The following is a 14,343-nucleotide window of genomic DNA, read 5'->3' as shown; positions in this document are numbered from 1 at the left end:
AAGTAGTTTTCATTGTAAGGCATTTATCCTTAGCTGACTACCTCAGATATTTTTTGTTTTTCACAAATTCCCTCTGGCAAGGGAATCTTCCTTATAATAAGAGGAAAACCCCCTAAATATAGAAATGTTTTAGCAGCACTCTGCTTAGTCAAGGTGTTCTGTAGAGGAGATGGCTTGGAGTCTGTATGATTTCATTATTTCTAACAAAGCTGTTCAAACTGTTTCTTTGCTACAAAAGTTGATGGTTTATGGCCTGCCATGTAATGTGGATAGACGCCTCTTGACTGTTCAGCTATCCTTGCTGTTGGATTTGAAATGTGATTTTTCTGGCACTGCAACCTTTGATGTCAGGAAGTTTAGATGGCTTCTTTGCTTTCTGTTCGTGATGTGGACCATCAGCTTTATTAGCCTTGGAATTTGTGTCAGATGAATTCCTTAAGCCTACTGTGAGTTCCACGTGTTTTATCCTGCTTTTCCCAGTACCACATAATGTTGTGCAGTGCTACTCTTCTTAAGTTTTTAGTTCCACACCTGTTTCTTTGTTGAAAAAGAAAGGCTTCTAGAATATATAGGTACAATAGAGTTCTCTTTTATATCATTCTCATCTGTGTTAAGAACTTTTTGATATTTCACTTGTAGGACTCTGTTTCCCAACAAAAGTCATGTGACATCAGCAGTGAGGTGCAATAAGAGCTCTCTTAGGATTACTTAAAATAGATTTGAAGACTTTGAGTATATAAGGTTGTGTGGCCTTGAATGTGATTTTTATTTGATATATGAGCTGCGACATAGCTATTGCATGACTGAGATGTGCCTGTAAGCGATGCAGTGTACAGATGGGGTTTCTCTGAAACAAAGCCAGTGACTAAATCTGAATGTGCTCATTTAAAGGGTAAAGAATACTTCATAAAACATATGGAAACATTTCTGTGTTTTTTCATTAAGAAGGCTTCTTACTCCTTACGCATTTTTTATGATTGTTCATGCTAATGTGTCATTTACCTGAATCAAGACTGCCTATGCATCAGTTCAGTTTAGTGGCATTTGTATAGTGGTATGAATATTTTATTAAAAAACCCACTAAATATACTTTTCTGTTATCCTAGAGCTTTTCATCATTTCAAAGGTGAAATAATCCTTTTCTCAGAAGTGTTGGAAAAAATCTCACCATTATGTATTGCAAAGCACTTTATTTAGGAAGTATATAAAACAATAGTAATAGGTCTGATGCCCAGTAGGATTTGAATTAAATGGTTATTGTGATCCACTGGTATAAAATACAGAATTATTTAAATTTGAACAAGGAATTTATAAAAGAGGATCTCACTACTCAAAGGTATGGATGCTGAAAATGTGCAGGAGCCATAGCAGCCCATAGCTTAGCAGAGATTTTCTGTATTGTTCTATGTCAATAGGAGAATTGAGCATCCAAAGCATCTGAGCTTCTGTGGTCTGTAATGACTTACCAGAACCCTGTGGAAGAAATACATGTTAGTGATTTTTGTCATTTTGTGGGGAAAAAATAAAATATTAAATTACTGAACACTAATTGGTAAATTTTTCTACTCTGTTTGCAGGGATGTGAGGTGGAAATTGCAAATCCTGAGTTTTTCCCTTCTGCCCACTTATTTGCAATCTGATTTCCCTGATTAGGCTGTGCTTTAAATTTGAAACATCCTTTAGCAATATCTATAGCATCTAATATATTATGAAATTATTTTTTTCCTACTATGATGTCAAATCCATACTGGGTTTTAACACTAAAATGTATTAAATTAATGCAGTGATGGCATTCACAGCTACTCTTCAGGATTGCTAATTTAGCAGAACGTGACCCTGATGCTTGAGGTTCCTAGGGAGTAGATCAAAACAGATAATATTTCCCTTAGAAAAGAGGGATATTAAGCACATTACAAAGCACTGGTCTGTGTTTTCTTTGCAATTACAGATGTCTCATTATAATGGTTCAAGAATTTAGCTTTGTGCCCCATCAGACCCATGATTACAGTGATTCTGAGCCAGAATTTTTCTTAAACTATTTTTCAGTCTGACTGTACCCGTAATGGAAGGTATTAGGGTTCAAGAAACAAACATACAACACTTGGATCTAGGTCTTACAAAGTCATAGATAGTCTTTCAGAAACTTCTGGCACCTTTTATTCTTGTACACCCTCATGAAGTGTTTTGGTGCCAGATTTTGATTTGTAGGCATCATTATAAGGTTAGAGGGGTTTAAAAACTCATCTGTCCTGTCTTATAAAGGATGTGATTTCCTTTTACTTTTAGGATGTAGGACCATACAGCTGTGTGTTGGGGCATTATACACTGCACTCCTGACAGCAGCTTTCCCACATGTATAGCCAAGCAGATATGTGAGCAGTTCATTCAGCTTGTAGGTCCAGCTGGAAGTTGTTCCTTCTGAGGGTTATTTTTCAGTCATTTTAGCTGCTTTTCTGCCTTATAATGTGCCCACATGAGCATGAGAGGCACCTGAAGGCAGAGGGGATGGTGGCATTGCCCCAGTGGAAAATGCCGCAAAGGTGAATGAATTTATAAGCTGGTCTTGGTATCACTCTCTGCAGCAGTCTCAAACTCATCTTTTATTGCATCAGGTTCTTTTACTTTCTGAAAGATGTACAGTCTTTCAGGTTAAGATAATTTACATTCTTTGTGTGTTTAGTGTGATTATTAATATTAGCTTCTTAGGTAAATGGCACAGGATTATTTGTACTTCATCTATTTATGCTGAAATCCATATTGTCTCAATGAAAAGGATGTCAAGGTTGATGAAATTTTACATTCTTCTGTGCTGTAATGTAGCATTGTGCCAAAAATACTTTGTGTGTTACTCTGAGAGGTACAACAGCTGAACTTTTACTTACTAACATCCCTAAATTGAAAATTCACATAGCAGAGATCAGCAGTCAGCGTGTACATGGGATTTAGTGTCTCAATTTTGAAAGAGGAACTTTTCATAGTGCAGTTTTCTATACTGCTACTATTTGGTAGTCATTTCAGAGGATGTCACTACTTAGTCACTCTTGTATGGTGAAATTTCTGCACATATACTGTTGTAAAAATTTCATGGTTTTTTTGACCTTAAAGAGAGGGGGAGATATCAACACTGAAAGGTTGTCATCTACTTTGGAAATGTAAGAGGAGAAATTGAAATGGGAGTGGAGAAAAAAAAAATTTGATTGTAGGAAGGTACATTTGGAGATGATGTTTGCAAAGAGATCCTGCAGTTATGAAGATTGTGAAGCAAGCCTCTGTACAGCTGCAGGGGTATGCAATGCCAAGAAAACTGCTATTTATATCCAAAACTATTGTAAGCATTAATATTATCCCCAGTATAAAACCAGTTTAAATACTGCTATGCCTGGTAGTTTGGTGAACCAGATGATTTTTGGTTAACAAGAACAGTCTTTCTTCTGTGGTATTACTGGAACAAATATGACTTTATAGTATTTACATTTTGGGGGATGATGGTGGGGTTAGTTTGGTGTCCTCTATGTTTGTGCAAGTAGGCACGATGCTTCTCTTTCAAGTCTCTCAGGCATTTATCTTATTCTAATTAATTGATTTCATTGTACAAAAATCTTCTGTACCTCAGGATGTATGGCTGTATTTTGTACAGTTTCTTACTAAAACAAGTAAATACATTACCTCATCTCTTAACTGCCCAGCTATGCCACTGATGACCCAATCCTTGTAGTGTAAAGCTGCTGCTGCTGAAGCTTAGCTAAACTCCAGGGACCTCTCTCTAATATGCTGCTGCAGGCATTTTCTTAGTTTGTCGAGCCAAACACTCTTTCCCTTGGTTTCATTTCCACTTTCATTTGCTCTGGCATTTTTATTTCCTAAGAAAGATTGACATTTCAGTTGGTTCAATATGTAAATGATCTATGTGTTTTGTCATCACTGGGTGCAATTAAAATATCTTTGTTTTCCTCTTTGTTTCTTTCTATTTCTCTTGAATATGTAATATATTTGTGAACAAGGTAACTGATCAGCAATACTGCTGAGATTGTTTAGGTGGTGTTCTGAGAACCTTATCATTACTTTTTGTTTGCTTTCTTATTTCTCAGTTTATGCATTGCAGCAGAAATGTTGTAGACTTCTGCAAATCTTTAGGAATTGTAGCAGAAATGTTAGCTTATGTGCAGCTGGAAAACAGCTTAATGACTTGTAAAACTGTGGTGTTCATCTAAAAACCCAAAGAAAACTGAAATCATTATCTGTACAAAAGCTGGAGTAATTCTAAATTAGTAGGTTTTTAAAATTGCTAGCAACCTCTATTTTTAACATTAATAACTGTCTTCTGGAGAAACAAAATTTGATCATCAGAAAGATTATTCCTCATCTTTTTATTTGCCTTACCCTAAATTGATGATGTGCTTAACAGAAGAAATAATTTTTTTTTGGTATAAGGAATTATTATTTTTTTAAATCTATGTCTTGTCTTTTTTTTATGCATCGGATTTATGTGTGTCCATATCAGTATGGACATATTAAGATTCAAATACCTTTTAAAGACTTGTTAGGGTAGTATGTGTACTCTTAGGGTAGCTTCACTTTGTTAGAAAAATTTAAATTTCTTTTTATTTGAATCACTGTCTGGGGTAAATAGTCTTTCCCAAATCATGTTAATTTCTCTTTCCTTGATGTCCTGTTGTAAGTATTTTATGTCCTTTATGCATTTTCTCCTGCTGCTATGAATTATTTTGCACTAGCAAGATTTTCCAAATCTTTCCACCTGTGAATGTAATGGCAGATGTGTAGTTTCCTGTGACAGAATGAAGCCTACTGAAAGTTAGTGTTCAACATCAGTTGCCATTTCATCTAGCTGATCTACACATCACTTCTGTGTACTCTGTGAGAAGTTTATTAGTTACTATTTCCTCTAGGAATTAATTTCAACCATATGTCTGATTATTAATTATCTATTCTGGTTGGTGTGTTGAAAAAATTTATTTCCTGTATTTATTGACATTGTCTGAAGTCCTGGGATCTACACTATAAAGTGTTACGTATTCACTCCAAGTGGTAGCTAATGCAATGTGATGTCATTGGAGAATTTTTTATTTATTCTGTGATATAATTGAACTTAAAGAGAATTATTCCCTTGCTCCCTTGCTTGTATGCATGTCATTTGAAGTTTCATTACTGTGGTTCATTATTCATTTGCAGAGTAGGGGCTTCTTAGCACTGCAAAGATAATTCCCGTTCTTGTGTGCTGTAGTAGCATAATGGAAAGTCCTGAAAGAAGATGTAAGTTACAGCTTAATTTTATGTGACTTTTTTGATTGTTGGGTGGAATGTCACTTAGCTTGACTTACCTTTAATTCTTTGGTGACTTCTCATAAGAAATCCTGTTTATCCAGAAGAAATAATAGAGTTCTTCACAATGAAGGGTTTAGTAGTCGAGCTCAATTTGCCATCCTGAGAACCACAGGCTCATCTCTGGAAGTAATAATTACAAATGAGCAGGAATACCACTGTTACAGATGCAGTAATTTTAGTTTTGTTCCATAAACATCATTCTCAGAGCAGAATTAACTTGAATGTGGATAATCCAGATGTAGACTAAGGAAGGATTTTATCCTCTCCAAAAGTCAGTTAGTGCTCTTGCATGGGCTCTGTAGCTCTAACCTCTGTAATGCTAGCATATATGAAATGAAGATATGAATATCCATTAAAAGCAGGCTTATGTTCTTGTTTGTGAGAAAAGAATCTCATAAGGGGAAATATTATGTGGTGTGTACTGCTTTCTGGGAAGTGGCTGGAGAGTATTGGGCAGGAATAGTTACTGTGAGGTCTGTGAAAATGCTTGGTGAAGAAGGTGCCATGTTAGAATACAGTGTTCTAGACATGAATGTAATCTTTCCACAGTTGTAGCAGGGTATGCTTGTGCCTATAGGACAAAATTGAGGCAAATGAAATAACAAACATCCTTGTAGTATTTATTATGTTCCATTTTTCTGCATTGTAAAAAGAGGAAATATTTTCTATGATGTGCTAAATACTGAATTAATTTCCAAAGGAATGTCTGCTTTTCATTTTTAAGATGGTATTGTATTTAATGCATTCTAGGCATATGAAAATGATTATGGAAATGAGGGTATGTGATCTGAACTTCACTACCACTTGGGTGTGCAGTGTAACTTGTGTTAAAAGCCAATGTTATTCAGTGCTTCTGCTAATAAGGGCAGTTCAATAATCCCATTTGATTTGTCTTTAGGATATTTCTTTTTTAATAGATAAAGAAATTATATTCTTATTATTGGACACTGAATTGAGAGTTTCATTGTTGAGTTTTTAATGGTTTTGTGTGGGAAAAGTGATTTGTCTGAAAAAAAGTTTGATTAATGGAAGGCCCCCTATCTTTATTTCCTCATTCCACCACTCCACCTCCCAGTATCAGAGTTCTAATCTTTATAATAGTTTTTTTCCAAATATGTAGTAAAGTGTCTCTAGCAAACAGAAGACAGTAGCTCTTCTGATTTGAACCAGCAGAAGAGCTGTTGCCATTTGTTTTTTCTCTTACAGGTTGGTTTTGATGCTATTTCATGACTTATCTCTCACATACAGATCTTCTCACTCTGCTGATGACTATAACTAGCAAAATTGTGGCATGATAGTCCCTCTGGAGGAATAGTAGTGGCTCCTTATGGTGGGGCAATGTAAAAATGACCTGGACTATTGACCATCCCTCAGTTTACTGTTGACTAGTTATGCTAAATTGGAAAAGTTTATTAGTTAACATTGCTCAGTCATAAATTAACTTGCTAAAATGCAGCGTGTGAAGAGCTGCATTTGGAGAGTTTAAAGGGCTTAGGAGAGTTGAGTTCTTAGCTTAAGGCAACAGCTAGTTGGACTGCTAAAAAGAAATTAATTTTCTTCTGTGAGTCCAGGGGAAAAATGATATTTTTCATAGCTTTATTGATGCAAATAAGAGAATATGCAATGTGTTGTTATATAATGGAGAAATGTAGTTGTCTTTAAGGATTTAATTTACCTGGGCTTTAACCATAGATTTGTAGTTAATATGTAAATAGTAGCAGTGCTAGGGAAGTAAATGGGTTTTTAAGATTAATTATCTGTTTGGTTCTTCAAGACTTCAGGATAATAGAAGACAAACAGTATTTTATTTTGGTAAATAAATCTCTTCTTTTGTTTGTTGAAAAAATTGTACTTGATTGGACTTAGAGCTTTAGAAATGTATTTCACCAAAATATTTCCCATGAGAATTTTTTTTCTCTCAAGAAAGCATTAAATGAAATCCACATTTTAGGTAAGGGCATGTTATGAAAGGAAATTATTTATCAATGCACATCTGATACAAGTAGGTGGTATGCAAATACTTTATCCTCTTTTCCTCACAGAAATCTTACCCCTGGATGTTTGACTAAGGAACATGAAGTTAGAACTCCATTTTAGTGTGGAAAAAAAAAGAATATGTAGTTTATTTATCAAGTTATTTTGCCTTAAATAGTATTATAAAATACAAAACAGTGGTTGTTGCTTACTGATTCAATTAACGGTAGATGTAAGAGATACAATTTACTACCAAAAAAAAAGAGTAAAATCTCAAAGATGAAGCAGTTGTGTAGTTTCCAAGTAAGTAATACATGACACATTTTAAAAACATAAGAACTGGTTTAATTTCATTAACTGTGGTCTAATATGTTGTGCATCCCACTCTTGGTGAACCACAGCGGCATTTACTGGCTATTGCTTCAAAGCACTACTGGTTTTCATCCCTTTCATTGGCCAAATGTGTCAGAAGAGCATTAACTGAAGTCTGGAAAACAGTTCTCATGGATTTTGCTTTAATGATAAATCTAGCATATAGTACACTTGCTGATACAATCAAGTGAATGGAATTTCCAAAATCTTGACTTAATGTCTTTTAAGTATGAAGCAATAATGTTTTTATGAAGTAGCTTTTAAATGGCATTTGTTGAAGTGGAGAGCAGCTGGATTAGAAGGGTCTGTTTCTAACTGCAATCAGCAATGATCATAGTATCATATTACAGTCACCCTATAAAATAGCTTGTATTTTAAGAAAAATGGGGGGAAAAAAGGGAAGGTAGGAATGGAGAGAAAAGTGAGCATGGTTTGTGTGATGCCCAGAGGGGTCTGGAATTGGTTACAGTTGGGTAATGTTGCTTCAGCTGCTTGGGCAACAGTAGTATAGTTCTCAATATAGGAAGTTCTTTATCAGTTATTAGGTTTTTAAAATGTTTTGGAGATACAGTAAGTATGCATTTCTCAAGTGTTTAAATAAAGGGTGGCTTTTCAATTCTAATGTTTACCAAGATAAAATTTGACTAAAATAACGACCATAGTTGTAGAACATGTTGCACTTCTTTCCTGTGTTTCTCTGTAATACAAAGTATTTTTACCACTGTTGCATTTGTATCCATTTGTGTAAATGGAATGTATCTCTTCACAGTCCATCTTTTTCAGTAGATAGGCTTTGCAAACAGGGAAAATACTTTCTGTTGTTTCTCACGGAAGACTAAATTTGTTAGTGATGATGTGTTCTAAAATTTGTCACTGCTGAGTCTCAAACTTTAATTTGGGAAACCATTGTATCCTCCCAGTAATTGTTTATCATTCTCTTCTTTAATGTGTAGCATCAATTAACTGCAAGAATCTTCTGTTGCTGTTTCAGTAATAGCTTGTTGTTTTCTAGCAGCAGGCAAGACATATCTACATCACTGAATTATGAAGGTCTGCTGGCTTAACATTACACAGGAATGTCTTGCAAAATAAATGCATAAAAATTTTGGAGACATGAAATGCTCTTACTAGGTAGTGCTGTTGATCAATATTCTTGAGTACTTCCCAACTGTTGCTCTTCTATACTTTAATTTTTTATTAATTTAATTTTTTTTAATGGCATGCTATCTGAAGCAAAAAATGAATTCCAAAAATGACTTTATTTCCTTAGATATTTGGGGTGTTGTTTGTTTCTAAGGGTTTCATACATTCTTAGGCAGGATCTGATTAAGACATGCATAATACAACTGTACCTAAAATGCCAGCCAGCTAAGGCAGACAAATTTTTGAATATGAGTTTTAAATTAAAAGAAAATAAAACTATAGATGATTTGATTGTGAAGAAGGTCTAAATATGGTTTGACTTGTGCAAGCAAAAATAATATAGTCATCCCTGCCATGTAGCTGTATAGACACATCTTTCATCATAAGAATTGTTTCCCTATCCATTAGTTCAAATAAGTTCATTTTTCTTCCTGGAAAAGAGCTCTTGTTGAAAGTGCTTCACTTACCTGAGATCTCTAGATAAAGAAGAGGGTCTATGGTTTGATTTAGTTGTATTGGAATGCAGTTCTTTGGGAACAGTCTAAGGGAAAGTTGCCTCATGACGTGCTCAGATCTTTTTTAAATTGGAACACGTCATCTTGGAGGGCTCAGACAATGTTCAAATCCATCCATAGAACAAGGCTAAGCCAAGTTCTACATTTAGTCTGCTCAGAGAAGTAGGTCCTGCTGTTCTGCTGGCTTTTATGGACTTCCTCTTTTGCAGAGCCCTACTACTATGAGAGTGTTCAGGGCTCTTCTTCCTTGTCTTCTGTCTCACTAGGACATGCCAGCCCTCACCAATGCCCTTGTCCTTCTCCTTGCTCTCTTTCTCTCTTAAATTTATATTCTCTTATAATTCACTGCATAATATTATTACTCAAAATGTCTAATTCCTCTTTTACAATTTTTTGTAACATTTACAAAAACACTTTCTTAAAGATGTCCTGAGAAGTCACATTTCTGGAAAGGCACAGTTTTGCTTTATGGGCATCACAATATTTTGCTCAATAATATTGTGGTCATTTTTAGCTGTTTTTCAAGAAATGTACTTTAAGTTTTTATTTGAGGTAGGGCTAACTGATTTCTTGTAAACACTTACTAAGGTTATAGAGCATTTTAATAAAGAAATTATTGTTCTATTGAATGTAGTTTTTTCATCAGTGGTGTAGTATACCATTAAATCTTCAAAACTTTGCCTTCAAACCATCAGTCAGTTTATGCCATATTCCATTTGTTAATATATCTTTGATATGGGCTCTGTCTTCAGTTTACCAGATTAGTAATTCCATTGTTAAAGCTTTGTGAGTCTATTGTGTAGGCTGTTGATCCAAGATGGGTACAAAATATGTATCTCTGAAGTTAAAAATTTTCTAGTTTGATTTGGAAAGGTAGTTATTTCCATGAAAAGGAATGATTAACTTTGCCGTTTATATTTACCCTGTGTTGGAAGAAAAGGGTTAAAAGTGGAAGAATGGCAAGGAGGATAGAAAGTTTTCTCAAGTGACCTTTCTGCTGGGAATGCTGAGAATACCAGGGTGGGAAAACTCCATTTCTTCTGCCAAGTGCTGTTCGTCCTCTGCCTGGTTTGAGAAGTATAATTCCTGTGTAGAGATAACACACTCTAACAGACAAGCCCGAGCCTCCTGCTGGGACAGAGTGCAAGAACAAAAGCTCAGAGATCATAAAAGCTCAGCCTTGTGATAAACTACACATGTATGAAGCCCTTTAGTATAATGGGGCAGGAAGTGGCCCCTCCTGCTGTCTGCTGGACTGAGCTGAGCCTAACAGAGCCTGTGTTCCCCTGTGTCTCTGTCTGCTGGGATGAGCTGAGCCTAACAGAGCCTATGTTCCCCTGTGTCTTTGTCCGCTGGGATGAGCTGAGCCTAACAAAGCCCGTGTTCCCCCGTGTCTCTGTCTGCTGGGCTGAGCTGAGCCTAACAGAGCCCGTGTTCCCCCGTGTCTCTGTCTGCTGGGCTGAGCTGAGCCTAACAGAGCCCGTGTTCCCCCGTGTCTCTGTCTGCTGGGCTGAGCTGAGCCTAACAGAGCCCGTGTTCCCCTGTGTCTCTGTCTGCTGGGCTGAGCTGAGCCTAACAAAGCCCGTGTTCCCCCGTGTCTCTGTCTGCTGGGCTGAGCTGAGCCTAACAGAGCCCGTGTTCCCCTGTGTCTCTGTCTGCTGGGCTGAGCTGAGCCTAACAGAGCCTATGTTCTGCTGTGTCTCTGTCTGCTGGGCTGAGCTGAGCCTAACAGAGCCTATGTTCTGCTGTCTCTCTGTCCCCTGGGATGAGCTGAGCCTAACAGAGCCCATGTTCTGCTGTGTGTCTGTCCCCTGGGATGAGCTGAGCCTAACGCAGCCCATGTCCCTGTGTGTCTCTGTCACCCAGCATTTTTAATGAGGAAATGAAATAATCTACTCTTTGCATTTCATCTGTGGTTTGGTGGTTGCCCTGGTTACCTGTATGTGTTAATTTATACCCTCTGTATTCTAAATGACAATTTTTTGTTTTGAAGTGTTTCTTTTTGATTTTGTTATGACATGTTTTAGTGGCTTTTTATACTGAATATGCCTTATAGTTCTGAGTCTGGTCATTCTTAGTACCGTTCATCTGAGTCTGCATTTACAACGACCTGTTTGGCTTAAATAAATAAGCTACCTTTACACACATGAGGAAATGACTATGTTGTTATTAGTTACGTATCAGTAATTATAATGATTAGATCTTATGTTACCATAATATTAACATAACCTTCATGTACATTTCTGAGCCCCCAGTAGTGATATTACTGGTGGATGACACATACACGGTCTTGAAATGTCATTAGGTCATGTTTAGAAAAATGACCTTTAGGAAGCCCCTTCTCTTCTTTCTGGAAATGATGCAATTAACTTAATGAAGCAGGGGCAGTTGGGAATGGATTCCTGCTCATAGTGTTCCCAGGTGCTGCTGAAGTCCTGGTCTATGCAAGGAACGACGTGGTTATGTTCTCAGTGCCAGTCAATGTCTACTGTACCAAGGTGTTGAATTCATGTCTTCCCCTCAGCACAAGAAATTTGAAAGAGCTGTTATGAGTGTGTAAACATGTCACCATCAGAAAAGAGAGCAGTATGCAAGGTCTGGTAAATTTTTGTGTTTCCAAACAAACACCCAAAGAGAAGCAAGCACAGGTGCCTGCATATTTAAACTCAAGGTTTAATGGATGAAATTAATCCAGGATTAGTCCTGATAGCCTTCATAGTTTCTCATCTTTTCTGAGGCAATTTTTAAATGCTGAAATACATACCATACAGTGACTGTTCTGAATAAATAGATGGCAAATGGTTTTAAAAATTGTGTTCATTTTCTAACTGATTCTTTTTATTCTTGATTCTGACATATGAAGTTTCTTAAAGGAAACTTGCATAAAATTAAGTTTACTGCTTTTTCTGGTTGATTAAAATATTTTTAACATCTGTATGACCACCATGAAATTCTCTGGATGCTGATGTCTTCTACACAGTACTGAGAGAAAGTAATTTTAGTTGAGTTTTAAAATTTGTTAAAATCAGTTTAAATAAGCAAGTTAATCACAGTAGTTTTCATTCTGCACTTCTCTTTATCAAGTGTTTTTAGGAATTCACCTGTGATCTAAGCAAAAAAGGAATAGAAAAATCCTATGTGGCTATAGTAAATGTGACAAAGCATAATATATAACTAGTAAGAAACTTTGATATACTAACTATAATTGATTCCAGCGATTTGTCTGTTAAAGCCAATGCAAATAATTGTAACATCTGTCAAAAACCAACCACTAGCATGAAAACCTTTTAACATTTTTGCACTCAATAAACTATTTTATACATAAACTACCTTATTGTTTATATTAAAAACTAAAAAATATTCGGTCTGTTCCAGCCATTCTAACAAAAACTTTAATAAGTAGACATTGCATAAAAATGACACAATCCAGCAGTTATTTGGTAAGGCCAGCATAATCATAAATTTACCATCCATGCTTTTCCAAAAATACTAACCCATATTGTTCTCTCTGGACCTGTTGCAGGGATGACTAATCCAGCTGCTGAGGTCTCCCTTTATGTGTTTGATGGAACACTTGGCTTGCTAGACTACAGCTGTGTGTTTATGTGCAGTGCACACCTGCAGGGGCCTGACAAATAGCTGTAGTATGCAGAGTATACAAAATTACCCTGGCAGTGCTGCAAATAAGGAAGTTTCTGTTTTGAAGTCCATATGTGTGTGAGCTTGAGATGCCAGCTGGGGTATTTATGTTGCATTGCACAGATGTAAAACTGCCAACTGATTTTATACCAAATAAAGGCTAATCTTTTTATACATACTCAGTGTCAGAGTTATGAAGTGGTACATAAGAATGTTCTCACGACTTAGCTCTTTTAAAATAAAAGCTGACATTAAAAATGCTCAAACGCACAATATGCATAGATGCTAAAGATAAAGACGTGCTGTATTTACTTAGATATCTGCTGTAGCATGGTATTCTAAAGGTTTTATTGTTGCTGATGTATAGTTTTTAGCTGCACATAATCAGGACTTGATTTATTGTATGCACATACGCTATGCTATATATTCTTTTTTCCAGGAAGTCACTTCAGCTCTGTGGTGAATCCAGTTTATGGGTTCTGAAATGTGAAAGCCCAAATTATATAGCTGCTTTAACTTGAAAGCTTTGCTTTCCTATTTTCAAATGTTCTTGAGCACAGTAATAACTTTTCATCAAATGTAATATGTATTTTGAAAATGGTTATAATTGTTAGTAAACCTTGTTTGTGAAAAAAAATTAAAGGTAACTTTAATTGCTTCCGAAGACTAAAGAAATGAAAATGGAAGCACTGATTTCATTTGCTGAAGCTAACAAATAGCACAGACACGAGTTCTGATAGTTTGATGATTTTAGTCAGTAGCTTGGCTTTTGACATGAAGTGGTTGTAAAGACAACAAGGTGAAATTAATAGTTTGCTTTGGGTACTTAAGTACTGCATGCTTAATCCTTTTTAAATGTCTAAAATGAAGGCTTGAGGGGGGAGAGGGTTAATGTGCAGATGTGAAAGTGGACAGCTTTTGTGCTTTTGACTACTTACTGGAAGTTCTCTAAGCACTTAGCTACTTTTTTAGGCTTAACACACTTTTCCTTCAATTAATCTTTTTCACATTACTGTGTGAAGCAATTTTAGTAATGTCTTTAATTTATTGTTTATTCTGGGCTACTAAAACACTTGGAGATGTGCAGAATTCTGCTTTGTCCCAATGTAGACTCGAAATGCATTTATGCTACATGTGTAAGAACAAAGGAAATGGGAGCATAATTGAATTATATCACTATAGAATGTGTCCCAAAGGACTTAAGAATGTATTTTGCTAAATGTAGTGCACAGCTTAGAACTGGCTAGCCATCACACACAGCTCAAAAGGCTGGTGGGGTTTTTTTCAAAGCAAAAGAATTTCATACGTATACACATATGCATGCACATGCTCACCCTGAGAGTGCTGTCTTGGACTT

General features: G+C 36.1%; 1 protein-coding gene across 11 annotated transcripts in view; it reads left to right on the top strand.

Annotated features, from left to right (window-relative positions):
- Positions 1-14,343, top strand: part of VPS13B (vacuolar protein sorting 13 homolog B) — a 434,621-nt gene that overhangs the window by 110,595 nt on the left and 309,683 nt on the right. The window contains exon 18 of one of the 11 annotated variants that reach the window (XM_071421515.1): positions 12,871-13,096. The exons of the other annotated variants lie outside the window; for them this stretch is intronic. Within the exon in view, the coding sequence (XP_071277616.1) occupies positions 12,871-12,986 (116 nt within the window). The 3' untranslated portion in view covers positions 12,987-13,096. Of the gene's footprint in view, positions 1-12,870; positions 13,097-14,343 lie in introns of those variants that run through there. 11 annotated transcript variants of the gene reach the window in all.

This window comes from Agelaius tricolor, unplaced genomic scaffold (genome assembly GCF_023055355.1).
Source record: "Agelaius tricolor isolate 1412-34295 unplaced genomic scaffold, bAgeTri1.0.p SCAF_2, whole genome shotgun sequence".
Lineage (NCBI taxonomy): Eukaryota > Metazoa > Chordata > Aves > Passeriformes > Icteridae > Agelaius > Agelaius tricolor.
Note: the sequence above shows the minus strand (reverse complement) of the source record. Positions and strands in the feature narration are given on the sequence as shown.